The 17,816-nt window shown below is 41.6% G+C and overlaps 1 protein-coding gene across 6 annotated transcripts in view; it reads right to left on the bottom strand.

Moving 5' to 3' along the window:
* PAAF1 (proteasomal ATPase associated factor 1) overlaps nt 1-17,816 on the bottom strand; it is a 52,140-nt gene that overhangs the window by 20,711 nt on the left and 13,613 nt on the right. For all 6 annotated transcript variants that reach the window (XM_025357257.1, XM_025357255.1, XM_025357256.1 and 3 more), the window contains 3 exons: nt 15,518-15,607; nt 8,105-8,203; nt 6,996-7,146 (listed from right to left, as the gene is read on the bottom strand). In XM_025357257.1, the coding sequence (XP_025213042.1) occupies nt 6,996-7,146; nt 8,105-8,140 (187 nt within the window). In that variant the 5' untranslated portion in view covers nt 8,141-8,203; nt 15,518-15,607. The remainder of the gene's footprint in view (nt 1-6,995; nt 7,147-8,104; nt 8,204-15,517; nt 15,608-17,816) is intronic.

Below are 17,816 nucleotides of genomic sequence, written 5' to 3'. Positions count from 1 at the left end.
CTTTCACCAAGAAGGTGACACAGGACCAAGGGGGAAGCTGAACTTCCACCTCCCCCATCTACAATGTGAGGCGGTATAAGTCAGTGCTCCACTTTTGCCAGGGTAGTGTAAGGGGAGCCCAGTAGGAGGCTGAACATTCTTATCTACCCAGCCCTCATACCACACCTCAACAGGGAATTGCCTGCCAAAAAAGATGATAGAATTAAGATCGAGTGTTATAATGTCCAAAATGTCTATCGGTTTTACAGTTTTTGAAGCCCTTTATTATCTATAATATGAATATTTGGTCCCTAACTTCGGGAATACACAGCACAAAAAAATAGAGTTAATTATAGACATAAAGACAATGGAAAAAAAAGAGAAAAAAATACACAAACAGAATATATCTGGAAAAAAAAAAGACTTACAATACAATGGCACAGGTGTAAAAACACAGAGTTGTATAGGGTAGAGAGGTAGTGCAACCCTATGGTGATCCAGGCAGGGCTAGTATTTGTTTTATTAAAACTCATTTAACGATGCTTAGTATAGGTGCCCAATAAATTAAGAGTACCTGACCAAAGGTCACATAGCTAATTAGTGGTCTTTAGCATACTTTCGTTCCTCTTAAAATGAAATGACTTCAGATACACAAACCTTGACAAAAACTCTACAGCAACTCAGCGTAACGTACAAGTGCCAATCCAATGTGATTAACCATGTCTCTCAATTCTCACTGGAAATTTCACTTTGTTTAGAAAAAGATGAGTTTATGGAAAATGCCACAGCTTTAAAAAGTAGCCAATTTAGGGTCTGTATGGGAAAATATGATTAAAAGCAACTCAGGTGGGACCTAATCACTATAGTGTAACTTTTCAAATAGATGCAGTTTAAAATAAAAACTAAATCCAGGCCAGGTACAGTGGCTCACAACTGTAACCCCAGCACTTTGGGAGTCCGAGCCAGGCAGATCACTCGAGGCCAGGAGTTTAAGACCAGCCTAACCAACATAGCGAAACCCTGTCTATACTAAAATACAAAAATTAGCAGGGTGTGGTGGCAGATGCCTGTAATTCCAGCTACTTGGGAGGCTGAGGCACAAGAATCACTTGAACCTGGGAGGCAGAGGTTGAAGTGAGCTGAGATGGCGCGACTACACTCCAGCCTAGGTAACAGAGGGAGTCTCAAAAAAAAAAAAAAAAAAGAAAACAAAATTCAATTTATACAGCTGACAATAGTTGTTAGGTAAATGTAATTCTCACAGCTATATACCCACTAGACAAAGTCTACTAGAGAAAAGATTTTTCAGTCTTCCTCTCAAAAACAGATCTATCGAGTCCATATGGTTTGCTGCCATCTTGTTTCTTATTTTGCAATTGGTCACCAAAGTATTTTGAGTTTGGAAAATCTACCTTTCTATTTTAACTCCATAACACATTCAGCAAAAATCTAATTAGAAAATATCTTAGAGCTTTTAAGAATCCTAAGGAATCATCATAAGGAAGGTCTTTCAGGTCTTATTAAGCAATCAAAGATCTCTTTATGTCTCTACGGGAAGTTCCAACCGCTATTTCAAAATGCTACTGAGTTCCACGGAAGTGATACATGCTTTTGGAAAAAAACAATTCTGAAAAGTATGTATTCAAGGCACAGATGCTATAGCTGTGGCTAGAAAGCTGACTACATTATTAATTGTGTATAAATTTCAAGTAATATTCAGCAAAGAGTTGCAATCTCGTTTTCCTTTTCTATAAAAGCAGAGTGAAAAATTATCACCCTCTCTTTAGTAAAATATCACTCATAATATAACAGCATCTGGTGTGGGTCTCTTAACACTTACATGACAAGAATAAAGAAAACAGGACCCTGGGGAAGTGGGAACCTATGAAGAATGACTTTAGAAAGAAGCTACGAAAGTAGCAATTTTGGCTAGGCGTGGTGGCTCACGCCTGTAATCGCAATACTTTGGGAGGCCAATGAGGGAGGATCACGAGGTCAGGAGTTCGAGACCAGCCTTGCCAATATGGTGAAACCCAGTTTCTTCTAAAAATACAAAAATTAGCAGGGCATGGTGGTGTGCACCTGTAGTCCCAACTACTCGGGAAGCTGAGGCAGAAGAATCACTTGAACCCAGGAGGCGGAGGTTGCACTGAGCCGAGATCATGCCACTGCACACCAGCCTGGGTGACAGAGTGAGATTCTGTCTCAAAAAAAAAAAAAAAAGAAAGTAGCAATTTCAAGAATGCCTTTCTAAGAGAAGTAGCCACAGCTAAGACTTACCAGAAGCTGCAAAAAGTTTTACTGTTATTTTTGGTTTTTTTTGTTGAGATGGGGTCTCACTATGTTGCCCAGGCTAGAGTGCCATTGCTATTCACAGGCACAATTATATCACACTGCAGCCCTGAACTCCTGGCCTCAAAAGATCTGTCTACCTTAGCCTCCCAAATAGCTGGGATTACAGACATGCACCACTGCACCCAGCTGGAAAAGCCTTTAGATATCAAACCAAATAGATACAAGTCTTCACCATATAAACCAGAACACAGAAGCATTTGCCTTCAAGAAAAGATCCATTGGTTGGGCGCGGTGGCTCAAGCCTGTAATCCCAGCACTTTGGGAGGCCGAGATGGGCGGATCACGAGGTCAGGAGATCGAGACCATCCTGGCTAACACGTGAAACCCCATCTCTACCAAAAGATACAAAAAAAAAAACTAGCCGGGTGAGGTGGCAGGCGCCTGTAGTCCCAGCTACACGGGAGGCTGAGGCAGGAGAATGGCGTAAACCTGGGAGACGGAGCTTGCAGTGAGCTGAGATCGGGCCACTGCACTCCAGCCTGGGCAACAGAGCGAGACTTCGTCTCAAAAAAAAAAAAAAAAAAGAAAAGATTCAACAGAATCACATAAAAGCATCCCAGCCAAAGTCTGGAAATACGAATAACATTAGAAGAAACTATTCCTGAAATAAGTATTTGTAAGAAATAAAGCAAATTTCATATTCCCAGGTGTATATTCTTAACAAGTTTATTTAAATTATTTAGTTTCTCTATCATATTAAGCTATTCTAATGTTGCTAGAGAGCAATATACATACATGTGTATATGGGAAAATTAATGGCTATGACTCAGATCTCTGAAAAAAAAAAATAAGCCTTGAAGCACCTCCTATTACTTGGAGGCAGCATAGCCAATTTCTAAGAAAGTATTTAAGACTTGGAAAATAATGGCCCAACTGCTGAAACTGCAACTTGGTTTCTTAAAATTATTCTATAAATATAAGCATTTCCACTACCATTATGAGAAAAAAAACTAAGCCAACTAGTTAACTAAAATGGAGTTTAATTTGGTCTCAACATTTCACTGATTATGAAAGATGAAATGCTTATTATAAAAAATTAGGATTATAAATGTATATTCCCAAATTTCACAACCTTACTTAAATGGCCCGGGCAATTTAACTTCAAACTGATTAAACTGCATTTTAGAGTTACTTATTGAACTCATATATTACTAACACAAAACTACTTTTAGTCTACCTTTCCATTTGAAAAATTCAGCATACACACAGAAACCTTACCTCTGCTTGTTAATTAAGTAAAGAACACAATAATCCTTTAGTTATATATATTTAAATACACACACACACAGAGTATTGGGGCACCAATTTATGTATATATACTTTTTTTTTTTTTTTTGAGATGGAGTCTCACTCTCTTGCCCAGGCTGGAGTGAAGTGGTGCGATCTTAGCGCAGTGCAACCTCCGCCTCCCAGGTTCAAGCAATTCTCCCGCCTCAGCTTTCCAAGTAGCTGGGATTACAGGCGCATACCACTACACCTGGCTAATTTTTGTATTTTTTGTAGAGACGGGGTTTTCCCATGTTTGCCAGGCTGGTTTCGAACTGCTGACCTCAGGCGATCCACCCACCTCGGCCTCCCAAAGTGCTGGGATTACAGGGTGAGACACCGCACCCGGCCATTTCTGTTTTTTTAATATGGCTCATGGCTCTGGATAATAAAATGCTTCAAAATCTCATAACTCAAGAGAATTTTTTTTTTTTTTTTGAGACGGAGTTTCACTCGTTGGCCAGGCTGGAGGGCAACGGCATGATCTCAGCTGACTGCAACCTCTGCCTCCTGAGTTCAAGTGATTCTCCCACCTCAGACCCCTGAGTAGCTGGGATTACAGGCGCCAGCCACCACACCCGGCTAATTTTTGTATTTTTAGTAGAGACGGGGTTTCACCATGTTGGCGAGGCTGGTCTTGAACTCCTGACCTCAGATGATCCACCTGCCTCCGCCTCCAAAAGTGCTGGGATTACAGGCATAAGCTACTGTGCCCGGACCAAGATTTTTTTTTTTTTAAGTCACACAAAGCAACTTGGAAGTCATTTGGTTGGAGATAGTGACAATCACTCAATCTATAGGTTGCTAAGCTATCAGATCTAGCTATATATATGTTGTTAAACTATCAGAGATCTATCTTGATTTTTGCCATGCTGTGGAAGAATGGGCAACCCCAAATCTGGGGCTACTTTATCCAACTAACTGGAAAGGAGCTTTCATGACCTGATAGAGGTTAGCCTGGATCTGACTTCATGTCATTTCTTCTAAAATATATCATCCTGTTCAATCTACTAAAAACTCCCCTCTCAAGAAAAAAGTCAGGGCTGTTATACTCTGCAGAAGGCACTACTCTACCCCAGGACTTTCTCACAAGGCTAAAAGAATGGAACAAGTATGCGAATAAAAGCTTAAATCTAAATTGATTTAACATTCTAGGCTGGGCGTGGTGACTCACGCCTGTAATCCCAGCACTTTGGGAGACTGAGGCAGGCAGATCACAAGGTCAGGAGTTTGAGACCAGCCTGGCCAATATGGTGAAACCCTGTCTCTACTAAAAATACAAAAAAAAATTAGCCAGGCGTGGTGGCGCATGCCTGTAATCCCAGCTACTCGGGAGGCTGAGGCAGGAGAACTGCTTGAACCTGGGAGGCAGAGGTTGCAGTGAGCCAAGATTGCACCACTGCACTCCAGCCTGGGAGACAGAGTGAGACTCCGTCTCAAAATAAATAAATAAACAAACAAACAAACATTCTACTATTTACTCTAAGCTAAGGGTCACATACATATTCTCAGGGAGAATTAAAGAAAGTTGGGAGACTTAGAATTCTGTAGAGGGAACAATAATTGCAGTGATCCAAAGGTATTTAGAAACTGGGTGTGCACTGATGTTGAATATGCATCTTGTTAACTAAGTTCAACGTGCAGAGTCATGACTTGTTCCACTGAAATGTTTTCCTGTGCCCCACACCTTCAAAGTGATGGCCAGATCTGAGGTGAAGCTTGCACTGTTCCTCTAGACTCCTTTGGCTCCTGGACTCCCCAGATTTGTAGGCCATTCTGACTTCTTAAATCTCTCAGTTCTTCAGGAGGTGATGAGTTCTTCAGTAATGTGAGGAAGGCTCTGAATATTGTTTTTATTCCCTCTCAACGTACCCCTTTTCCTACATCACAGAAGTAAACCATTTATGTACTTAGGTTAATGTGTGTGTTTGCTAAAACATCAGCATGTAATCTGGCAAAATGTTTTTAATAAAGAAATATCAAAACTTAAAACTTGGGCCAGGTGCATTGGCTATCTGTAATCCCAGCACTTTGGGAGGCCAAGGTAGGCAGATCACTTGTGGCCAGTTTAAGACCAGCCTGGCCAACACAGCAAAACCCCATCTCTACTAAAAAATAAAAAAATTAGTTGTATGTGGTGGTGCACGCCTATGATCCCAGCTACTTGAGAGACTGAGGCACAATGATCGCATGAGCCTGGGATGGGGAGGTTGCAGTGAGCCAAGCTGGCATCACTGCACTCCAGACTGGGCAACAAGCGAAACTCTGTCTAAAAAAAAAAAAGGCAAGGCGTGGTGACTCATGTCTGTAATCCCAGGACTTTGGGAGGCCGAGGCAGGTGGATCACCCTGAGGTCAAGAGTTTGAGACCAGCCTGACCAATACGGTGAAACCCCATCTCTACTAAAAATACAAAAATTAGCAGGTGTGGTGATGTGCACCTGTAGTCCCAGCTACTTGGGAAGCAGAGGTTACACCGAGCTGAGATCATGCCACTGGACTCTGGCCTATGCGACAGAGCAAACTCCGTCTAAAAAAAAAAAAACTTAAAACTTGTTCTCCACACACCAAGTTACAATGTACGGAGGTTCACAAAAACAGAGTTAAAAATCCCATAAGTTGAAGGCAATATAAATTAATTCCCAAATTAGTGGTACACACAATATGTATTATGGTTCCAGAAGAAGGATCAAGGAATTATTTGGGGATATTACCACATATTTTTAAAATATTCAAACTTGTAAAATAGGAATAGCATACTTATCTCCTTTTCAATATTCCAATTAAGGATAAAACATGCCTAAATTATATTTTTTCCCCACAAAAGTCAGGTACAAAGGGAAGATGTTCCCACTCTATCTCTATAATCTGATATTAACTGGTTATAAGGCTAATCCATTTTTAAAACATGAACTGTAATTTAAATCTATGGGAATCATCAAGCTCTATCTATAATGTCTGATGATGCAGCCATTAGCTACCCAGCTTTTACTGTTCTCTCAGCCAAAAGACTAATATGAGAAAATGTAGGCACACCTCCTTCTCTCTCACTCTCTCTATTTCCCAACACACAAGTATTTGATTTCCCGGAGAGGATTTTTTTTTTTTAAATCAATTGTAGAAAACAACTGATAAAGCTGGGATTATAGGCATGCACCATTGCACCCAGCTGGAAAAGGCTTTAGGTATCAAACCAACTGTGTAAGACAGTTCAAGATAGCAATAAAAAGATTGTGTGGCAAAGGAATTTCTGGTCCTTAGGGAAATGGCAGCTCATCTAAATGCCCAGCTGGATGGATTGTGCATTCGTGAATAACTAGTTTCTGTTTCTACCTTTTCAGTGATTCATTTCTGGGTATCATTAGAGAAGCCTTCTGGAGAAACCACACTTCATACCTCCTTTGTGACCTTTGAAGGTCACCACGCAGCTAGCATCTTCAGCTGACCATATCTTCAGCTGGGCATCCATTCCCCCACTCAGGACCACAAGGCCTGATGGGAAAAACCTGCAACAATTCACATCAAACACATGTCCTTCCAATACTCTCTGGAAAAACAAAAGAAAATTCCATGCTAGTTCTCTTGTCCATCCCTTGATGTTCTCTTACCTCCCATACTCTGGTTCCTTATGTGAAATACCTACATGCTAAACCCACATGCTAGGTTTTAAAACTAAGGATATCCAAAGGATCTCTTAGCTCATTTGTCTAGTAGGCAGTGTTGGCTCTCTTTCCTGGAATTCAGCTATAGAGGTTATAGAATTGAATTCCATGTAAAAACACCCCAGAGCCTAGGTTTAAAAAAAAAAATCCATGGCTCTCACAGCTATCTCTAGGTCTAGTTCTAAGAATAAAGAGCTGAGGTGGCTTGGGGACCCTTTTACTCATCTCTGTTTAAAATCCTATTCTGTCTTGGAAACGGATCACTGAAGGCAATTAAAAAACAAGGGCACACCCACTTAGACCTTTACTGGTCTGGCTCCTTAACTGCTCCAGCCCCACTCTGTTCTGCCAAATCACTGAGCTTGAGAATGGTTCTCCAATTAACAAATGGGAGGCCAGGAGCGGTGGCTCACACCTGTAATCCCAGCACTTTGGGAGGCCAAGGCGGGCAGATCACTTGAGGTGAGGAGTTGGAGACCAGCCTGGCCAACATGGTGAAAGCCCATCTCTACTAAAAATACAAAAATTAGATGTGTACGGTGGCACATGCCTGTAATCCCAGCTACTTGGGAGGCTGAGGCACAAGAATCGCTTGAACCCAGGAGGCAGCACTGTACTCCAGCCTGGGCAACAGAACAAGACTGTCTCAAAGAGAAAAAAAAAAAAAAAAAGGAAAAGAAAAGAAACAACAAAAAACACAAAAATGGAAGAAAAGAGAGCAACTGACGTGCAGAGTGGTCCCACATTTTTAGAATGGGCCATTCTTCCTTCCATGTCCCAGTCCAAGGCTTCTCAGACCACCCTTTGTGTTTAAGACCCTAAAAGCACATCCAAATCCTTTACCCTGAGTTCTCCATTGGAAGCCTGCCAGATTTTCATGGTCCCATCAGTACTAGAAGACACACCAAGACCTCCTCCACTGGAAATGTCCAAGCATGTTATCTGTTCAAAGAGAAAACAATGTGTTAGAAATAATGAAATACTCGTATTCCCTTGAAATATGTTATAAACTTCCCTTGTTTCACTCTTCCAAGACTTTCTGAAGCCTATGTTGCCCAAAAAAAAGTACTGCTGTTTGATGTAAAGGTTGAGTTATCATCACCAACCTCCCAACAAGGCTGAAGTAAACACCTTTTACTTCTTCAAACAAAAAGATATTCCTCTATTCATCTAATGCTTCAGCTAAAAAGTTTTCCCTATCCCCATTTCATTTCCATAGTTTCCATGTGTTGCATTTATTTATTTGTTTGTTTGACAGAGTTTCACTCCCATCACCCAGGCGGGAGTGCAATGCCCCCATCTCAGCTCACTGCAACCTCTGCCTCCTAGGCTCAAACGATTCTCCTGCCTCAGCCTCCCGAGTAGTTGGAACTATAGGCGCACACCAATGCGCGTGACTAATTTTTGTATTTTTTTATAGAGATGGGGTTTCACCATGTTGCCCAAGTTAGTCTCAAACTCCTGAGCTCAAGTGATTCTCCCATCTCAGCCTCCCAGAGTGCTGAGATTATAGGCATGAGCCACTATGCCCAGCCCTGCTATTTTATTTTAAAATTAAGACCAAGTGCAGTGGCTCACATCTGTGTAATCCCAACACTCTGGGAGGCCAAGGCAGGAGGACCACTTGAGCCCAGGAGTTTGAGACCAGCCTGGGCAATATAATGAGACTCCATCTCTACAAAAAATTTTAAAGTAAATATAAAAAATAAAAAGAAAATTAAGATACCTCTCCTAATTCTTAGGAACCCAGTTACACAAAAGATAATGTTCTAAGATGCAAAAGGAGGATTCAAGAGCACAGGTATTTCCACATATACCTATATATAGGTATAGCTATAGAAAATATACAGATATAGATCTTTCAGAATAAAGAATAGAGAAATATCAGATTCACTTTTTGTTTTCCAAATTCACTTTTATAGTTTCTTTTTCTTTTTCTTTTTTTTAAGACAGGGTCTCACTCTGTTGCTCAGGCTGAAGTGCAGTGGCGTGATTACAACTCACTACAGTCTCAACCTCTTAGGAACAAGTGATCCTCCTACCTCAGCTTCCCAAGCAGCTGAGATTACAAACATGGGCTGGCATGTCCAGCTAATTTTTTAATTTTTTTTTTTTTTTTTTGGAGAGATGGGGTCCCCCTATGTTGCCCAGGCTGGTCTTGAACTCCTGGGCTCAAGCTATCCTTCTGCCTCGGCCTCTCAAAGTGCTAGGATCACAGGCATGAGCCACCACATCTAGCCTCACTTTTGTAATTTCAGTATCAGCAATAACTTCATGCATAAACCATTATCAGAATAACAAATCTTTTATACACATACAAAGCTGTACTCTTTTATTAAAAAACAACCAGCTGCAAATGCTCCAGAAATGTGGGACCAAGATATGCAATTCCAGACATATTGCCAGCAACAATAATTCCCACATAAGTTATTAAGAAAAAAGTAGGGACTTTGGCTTTAATTATCCAACTTTTCATTTTACTTTATTCTATGCCAATTAAACCATAATTAATAAATTTGGGAAGAACTATAGGGATATATCCATCAACTCTAACATTTTCTAAGACTTTTCTTCTTTATTTTGCTTCCTTGTTATAAAAGGACGGCTAATTTAGTAGTGGATCCTTTACTGGTAAGCAACATACTTCAGGTTCTGTCCTGATACAGGTGGCATCTATTCAATTGCTTGCTGGTAGGCAGTGGACACCAAGGCTAGACTGTACACCTCAAAATGAACATGTCCAAAGAGAACTTTTATTTCCCCTGCCCTATCCCAATACAGCTGCTCCTCCTCCAATTAGTAAATGGAACACAATTTACCTACTTCTCAGGCCAAAATTTTTTGAATCATCCCAACTCCTCATTTTCTCTCATACCTAACATCCAAGTCATCAGCAAATCATGTCTGGTCCCACACCCCTAAAATGTAAGCCCTATAAGGGTAGTTTTATTAGTTTGATTCAGTGCCCAGAAGAGTAGCTGAAATATAGTAGGTGATTAATAAATGGAGGAATCATCTTTCAGTAAGCTCAAACAAAAAGAGAATAAGAAATAGAAAAGGAGCATAGTTAAATTTTGTTTGTTTGTTTTTGAGACATGGTCTCGGTCTGTAACCCAGGCTGGAATGCAATGGCACAATCACAGCTCACTGTAGCCTTGACCTCCTAGGCTCAAGCAATCCTTCCATCCCAGCCTCCTGAGCAGCTGGGACTACAGGCACACACTACCACATCCAGCCAATTTTGTTTGTTTATTTTTTGAGACAGAGTGTTGCTCAGTCACCCAGGCTGCAATGCAGTGGCGTGACCTCGGCTCACTGCAACCTCTGCCTCCTGGGTTCAAGTGATTCTTGTGCCTTAGTGTCCGGAGTAGCTGGGATTATAGGCGTGCGCCACCACACCCAGCTGATTTTTATATTTTTAGTAGAGACGGGGTTTCATTATGTTGGCCAGGCTGGTCTTGAATTCCTAGCCTCAAATTATCTACCCACCTCGGCCTCCCAAAGTGCTGGGATTACAGGTGTGAGTCACCACACCCAGCCTATTTTGTTTATTTTTTTTAGAGACAAGGTCTCACTATGTTGCCTAGGCTGGTCTCAAACTCCTGGGCTCAAGTGATCCTCCTGCCTTGGCCTCCGAGTGCTGGGTACAGGCATGAGCCACTATGCCTAGCCTGTAAATGATTTTTAAAATAACTTACTTCTCAAAAGGTGAGTGGCATTCCCAACTCTCCCAGGAGGTTAATCGCCTTCTCCCTCAAGTTAAAGCAGAAAATAATAAAAAATTATGTATAAAGGCCAGGCACAGTGGCTCATACCTATAATCCCAGCATTTTGGGAAGCCAAGGAGAGAGGACTACTTGAAGTCAGCAGTTTGAGACCAGCCTGGGCAACAGAGCAGGACTCCACCTCTACAAAAAATAAGAATAAAAATTTTTAGGCTGGGTGCGGTGGCTCAAGCCTGTAATCCCAGCACTTTGGGAGGCCGAGATGGGCGGATCACAAGGTCAGGAGATCGAGACCATCCTGGCAAACACAGTGAAATCCTGTCTCTACTAAAAAATACAAAAAACTAGCTGGGCGAGGTGGCAGGCGCCTGTAGTCCCAGCTACTCGGGAGGCTGAGGCAGGAGAATGGCGTAAACCTGGGAGGCGGAGCTTGCAGTGAGCTGAGATCTGGCCACTGCACTCCAGCCTGGGCGACAGAGCGAGACTCTGTCTCAAAAAAAAAAAAAAAAAAATTTTTAGGCCAGGCACGGTGGCTCACACCTGTAATCCCAGCACTTCCAGAGGCCGAGATGGGCAGATCACTTGAGGTCAGGAGTTGAAGATCAGCCTGGCCAACATAGTGAAACCCCACCTCTACTAAAAATACAAAACTTATCTAGGTGTGGTGGTGGGTACCTATAATTCCAGCTACTCAGGAGCCTGAGGCAGGAGAATCGTTTGAGCCCAGGAGGCAGAAGTTGCAGGGAACTGAGATCATGCCACTGCACTTCAGGCTGGGCTACAGAGTGAGACTCCATCTGAAAAAAAAAAAAAAAAAAAGCCACGTGTGGTGCATGAACTTTGTAGTTCTAGCTACTTAGGGGGCTGAGGTGCGAGGATCATTTGAACCTAAGAGTTCAAGGCTAGGGTGAGCTATGATTGTACCACTGTACTACAGACTGGGAGACAGAGTGAGATCCTATCTCAATTTTTTTTAATGACACATAAAGATCTACATTTTAACTAAAATATATAAACATACATTAAAATTCCCTAACTTTTCATTAGTCCACTGATTATTACAAGGACCTTGGCTTTCTTGTAATAAAATATAATCAAAAGGCACAATTTACAGCTTCCAGTTTCTTTAAAGCAAGGCAAATCTTTACTCACACTTACAAAGCAATCTAAGAGCAAAAATTCAACTAGGGTTGCTTTTTCTTTTTATCTTTTCCTGAACATTTTGCATTTATCTTGCCCAGCATACTATTAAAGCAGTTTTTTTTTTTTTTTTAAATCATCTTTATCACATCTTTTCAAAGCATTCAACTTTGTTTTTTGTGGTGCTTTTGTTTTTTGTTTTTTTTTTTGAGATGGGGTCTTGTTCTGTTGCCCAGGCTGGAGTGCAGTGGCATGCCCTCGGCTCACTGCAACCTCTACCTCCTGGGTTTAAGCGATGCTCCTGCCTCAGCCTCCCGAGTTGCTGGGATTATAGGTGTGCCCCACCACGCCTGGCTAATTTTTTTGTATTTTTAGTATAGACAGGGTTCACTATGTTGGCCAGGATGGTCTCGAACTTCGACCTCATGATCTGCCTGCCTCGGCCTTGGCCTCCCAAAGTGTTGGGATTACAGGCAAAAGCCACTGCACCCAGCTGCCTAGTTTTCAAATAAATAATTGCTCTCTGCTTTTCACATTCACATTTTATTGATTTAACATAATATTTAATTAATTTATATAATTTCAAAAATAATATAACTGGCATTACAACTGACTCTTGATAAACATTCAACCTAATGGTATGTTTTACAGAGGAAATGCAGAGCAAAAATTGACTCTATAAATCAGTTAAGTGGCGATGCATTAGAACACACCCAAAGTCTTATAATTCCCACACCCTATGACTCAGCAATTCCACTTTTACAAATGAATTCTAATTTCTTCCCATCTTTGGGAGCAAAACTTTAGCTATAAATGTATTCATAAAAATACAAAATCACAAAACTGGAAACACTTGAATGTCCAGTAATATAAAACAGTTAAATTAAATTATAGTAAACTCATGAATAGAATACCATGCAACTCTCAGAAGAATACATTGAAAGACAGCATAGAATAATGGACACATAATTATGTAATAAAAAGTAAGTTATAGGCCAGGCACGGTGGCTCACGCCTGTAATCCCAGCACTTTGGGAGGCCGAGGCAAGAGGATCACAAGGTCAGCAGATCGAGACAGTCCTGGCTAACATGGTGAAACCTCGTCTCTACTAAAAATACAAAAAAAAAAAAAAAAAAATTAGCCGGGCATGGTGGCAGGCACCCGTAGTCCCAGCTACTCAGGAGGCCGAGGCAGGAGAATGGCGTGAATCCAGGAGGCAGAGCTTGCAGTGAGCCAAGATCATGCCACAGCACTCCAGCCTGGGCAACAGAGTGAGACTCCATCTCAAAAAAAATGAAAAAACAAAACAAAAACACAACAAAACAAAACACAAAGCAAGTTACAAAATAGCATGTAACGTAAAAACCCATTTTGGTAAAATATTTAAGGAAAAGACAGCCGGGCGCGGTGGCTCAAGCCTGTAATCCCAGCACTTTGGGAGGCCGAGACGGGCGGATCATGAGGTCAGGAGATCGAGACCATCCTGGCTAACACGGTGAAACCCCGTCTCTACTAAAAAATACAAAAAAAACTAGCCGGGCGTGGTGGCGGGCGCCTGTAGTCCCAGCTACTCGGGAGGCTGAGGCAGGAGAATGGCATCAACCCGGGAGGCGGAGCTTGCAGTGAGCTAAGATCCGGCCACTGCACTCCGGCCTGGGCGGCAAAACAAAACCCCCACAAAAAAAAAAAAAAAAAAAAAAAAAAGGGAAAAGACAGAGTATTAAGTAAAATAATAATATGCAAAGTTGCCATGGTGCTGGCTCATAGTAGGCAATCAATAAATGTGACCTTTACTACTATGATTATTATTTAAAAGGGATATACAGCAGAAGTTCCTAACAGTTACCTTTAGGATATGGAAACACGAGTGATTCTCACTTTTTTTACATGTCCTAAATTTTCATCACTAAGTACATATTTGTTTTGTAATAAGGGTAAAAAAGGGCTCTTTTTCTTTTTTTTTTTTTTGAGATGGAGTCTCGCACTGTCCCCCAGCCTGGAGTGCAGTGGCGCGATCTCCGTTCACTGCAAGCTCCACCTCCCAGGTTCACGTCATTCTCCTGCCTCAGCCTCCTAAGTAGCTGGGACTACAGGCCCGCCATCACGCCCAGCTAATTTTTTTGTATTTTTAGTAGAGACGGGGTTTCACCATGTTAGCTAGGATGGTCTCAATCTCCTGACCTCGTGATCTGCCCACCTCAGCCTCCCGAAGTGCTGGGATTACAGGTGATAGGCACAGCGCCCGGCCTTTTTTTTTTTTTTTTTTTTTTTGGTGAAGCAGTGTCTCATTCTGTTGCCCAGCTTGGAGTGCAGTGGCATGAACATGGCTGACTGCAGCCTCGACCTCCTGGGCTCAAGCAACCCTCCTACCTCAGCATTCAGAGTGGCTGGAACTACAGGCACATGGCACCATGTCTAGCTAATTTTTGTATTTTTTTGTAGAGACAGGGTTCACCATATTGCTCAGGCTGGTCTCAAACTCCTGAGCTCAAGTGATCCACCCACCTCGGTCTCCCAAAGTGCTAGGATTATGGGCATGAGCCACCGTGCCTGGCCAAAAATCACTCTTTTAAAAAATGTACCAAACAGTAAGAAGTGAATGGCTTCAATATAATCAGTTTTATCTACCAATTTCTCACTTCTGCTTCCAAGACGCCCATGGTAGAAAAGGCTTTATTACAAAGACCTTTAAAAATTATTCCTCAACATGGTATATTTGAAATTTTGAGAAAATGTCCCTGTCCTGTAGGAAAAGGAATAAAATATGAGCAGCAGCATTATTATGTAAGCATCAACTATTACAAATTTATTTTTATTTATTTATTTTTTGGAGACAGAATCCAGGCTGCACTACGGTGGCATAATCTCAGTTCACTGCAGCCTCCAACTCCTGGGCTCAAAAATTTCTCCCACCTCAGCCTCCTGAGTAGCTAGGACTACAGGTATGTGCCACCACACCCAGCTAATTTTTGTTTTTTTGTGGAGACAGGGTTTCACTCTGTTGCCCAGGCTTGTCTCAAACTCTTGGCCTCAAGTGATCCTCCTGCCTCTGCCTCCCAAAGTGCTAGGATTCCAGGTGTGAACCACTGCACCTAGCCAAGCATCAAGTATTATATCATTACCTGAAAGCTGCTAACTCTCCTAAAACACATACAAGGAAATTTCATATAATCTCTAAGATTACCAGTGAGTAGATCTGAACACATACTGTATGTGGACTCGAGTACCAGTTTTGCCAAACACATCACACTTCATCAGCTGTATCATCGTACAATGCAAAGTAAATGAAAGACATATTAATTTTGAATATGTTTATAGCACCAGACAAGCAAATAAAATGAAAAATTAACATGCTATTACATTTTCTCTTCATTTTATCAAAATACTTACACTCTTCGTATGAATTCTGGAAAAAGTAGTATATGGTGCCAAAAACTTAGAAGATGCACTTTCCTTTGGACATGAAATATGAATGCTTTTCTAAACAAAGAGGAAAAGATGAGATTTGTCAGTAAAACTCCTCCAATGTATTATAATTAAAGCCTCTTGAAGAAAACATTAGGACTACAGGACATTCTCATCTTCTCAGTGTACCCTCTCTCATCCTCCTTTCCCACCCCACAAAACTATCCCTCCCCTATAGATCAGCAGACCTTTTAAACTGCTGAGGGCTACAGTGTAATTTGGTATCGCTAAGATGCCATTATCTTTTTATGTTGAAATAAACTGCTGCACAGAAGACAGACAAGCAGTATGATACAACCAACAAGCATTAGAGAGTTAGTTTTAAGAAGAAAATCTAATACCAATACTCTCAACTGGCAGTGGGGCAAGGAACAGGATCAGCGGAAGAGGACATAAAGAGATATAAGGAAACTCAGCACCAGCTCCCAAGCCTAGGTCTTAAAAGACAAGTCTAAAAGTAAACTTTCTGTCTATAAGAACTTTTAGAGAGAATGTTAGACTACTGACATTTACAATGACCAGATGAAATTGGTAAAGTAAATTATGGTACACCCATAAAATGTGTAGGCCTGGGTCAGGCTTACAGTGCCTACTCCCTGCTTAGACTTAAATTGACTGTACATGTGCATAGACTGGTTATTGTAACACAGTTATATTTTGATGCCCCATGTGTTCTACCTAGTCATTACCACCTGTCTTTCAACTACTATAGGAAGATAACACTGGTGGCATATTAGGAAAGTATGCTTAGAACTAGATGTTAGATTCAGGAGACACGACTTGTTAAAGGCCATCTGTAACCATTTTAGATAAGAATATTGGTGTTTCGAGGTAGTATGTGTAGAGGTTAAAAAAAAAGGCTTGGTGGCTGAGCGCGGTGGCTCACGCCTCTAATTCCAGCACTTTGGGAGGCTTAGGCGGGAGGATCACGAGGTCAGGAGATCAAGACCATCCTGGCTAACACAGTGAAACCCCGTCCCTACTAAAAATACAAAAAAATTTAGCCTGGTTTGGTAGCGGGCGCCTGTAGTCCCAGTTACTCGGAGGCTGAGGTAGGTTAATGTTGTGAACCTGGGAGACGGAGCTTGTAGTAAGCCAAGGTTGTGCCACTGCACTCCAGCCTGGGCAACAGAGTGAGACTCCGTCTCCAAAAAAAGGCTTGGTAAACTCTCCCTCAAGGACTCTTGCAATATGACAGCCCCTTACTCTAACCAGCATAATACCAATACTATCACCTAAGTATAGATCTCCTATAAGGAATTGAGGAGCTACACTCACCAAAGGACCCCTAACCTTTTATCTCTTCTGTAGTAGTACTTCAAAATCTCTGGCAATTCTTTTTTTTTTTTGAGACGGAGTCTCCCACTGTTGCCCAGGCTGGAGTGCAGTGGCGCGATCGGCAAGCTCTGCCTCCCGGGTTCACGACATTTTCCTGCCTCAGCCTCCTGAGTAGCTGGGACTACAGGCGCCCACCACCACGTCTGGCTAATTTTTTTTTTTTTTTTTGTATTTTTAGTAGAGACGGGGTTTCACCATGTTAGCCAGAATGGTCTCGATCTCCTGACTTCGTGATCCACCCACCTCGGCCTCCCAAAGTGCTGGGATTACAGGCATGAGCCACCGCGCCCGGCCAAGTCTCTGGTCATTCTTCAGGACAATGAAAATGACTTCAGTAATCAAAATTTTCTGAATCTCCTTATATCCAACAAGCACAGGTCCTCACAGTTCATTAGAAAGAATGGTTTCAAAGTCAAAATATTCTCATCATTGAATCAGTATGTTCTTTACAGATCTACTCCTTTAAAATGACAATTAGACTATCTACACAAACAGCACTTTCTTAGCCAGCATATCCATGCCTGGCTGCCTGCAGGCCTTTCTTTAAATGAGTTTTTGCTTCTAACTGCGTGACAAAGCCCATATAGCTGCAAGAGTGCTGGCCTGGATTTGGAACTACCTTTTGTACCAGAAACTAAAGTGTCAGCTAAATTCTCTTGGCTGAATATTCACGCTAGCAAGGATGCAAGGAGTTTCAAAAGCTTAGTGTTTGGGCCTCTGTAAGAATTGGGTTAGCTCTCAGAAGACTTCATTTCTTTGGAGCTATGTGACAGGTTTCAATAATCAGTTCTTTTCTCCTACTTTGCAATCTTGCAAATCAACCTTTGATCCACAAACAGACTATGAAGGAAGATAAATGTTAAAATATCTTCCAATATTAGCAGTG

This window comes from Theropithecus gelada, chromosome 14 (genome assembly GCF_003255815.1).
Source record: "Theropithecus gelada isolate Dixy chromosome 14, Tgel_1.0, whole genome shotgun sequence".
NCBI classification, from domain to species: Eukaryota; Metazoa; Chordata; class Mammalia; order Primates; family Cercopithecidae; genus Theropithecus; species Theropithecus gelada.
Note: the sequence above shows the minus strand (reverse complement) of the source record. Positions and strands in the feature narration are given on the sequence as shown.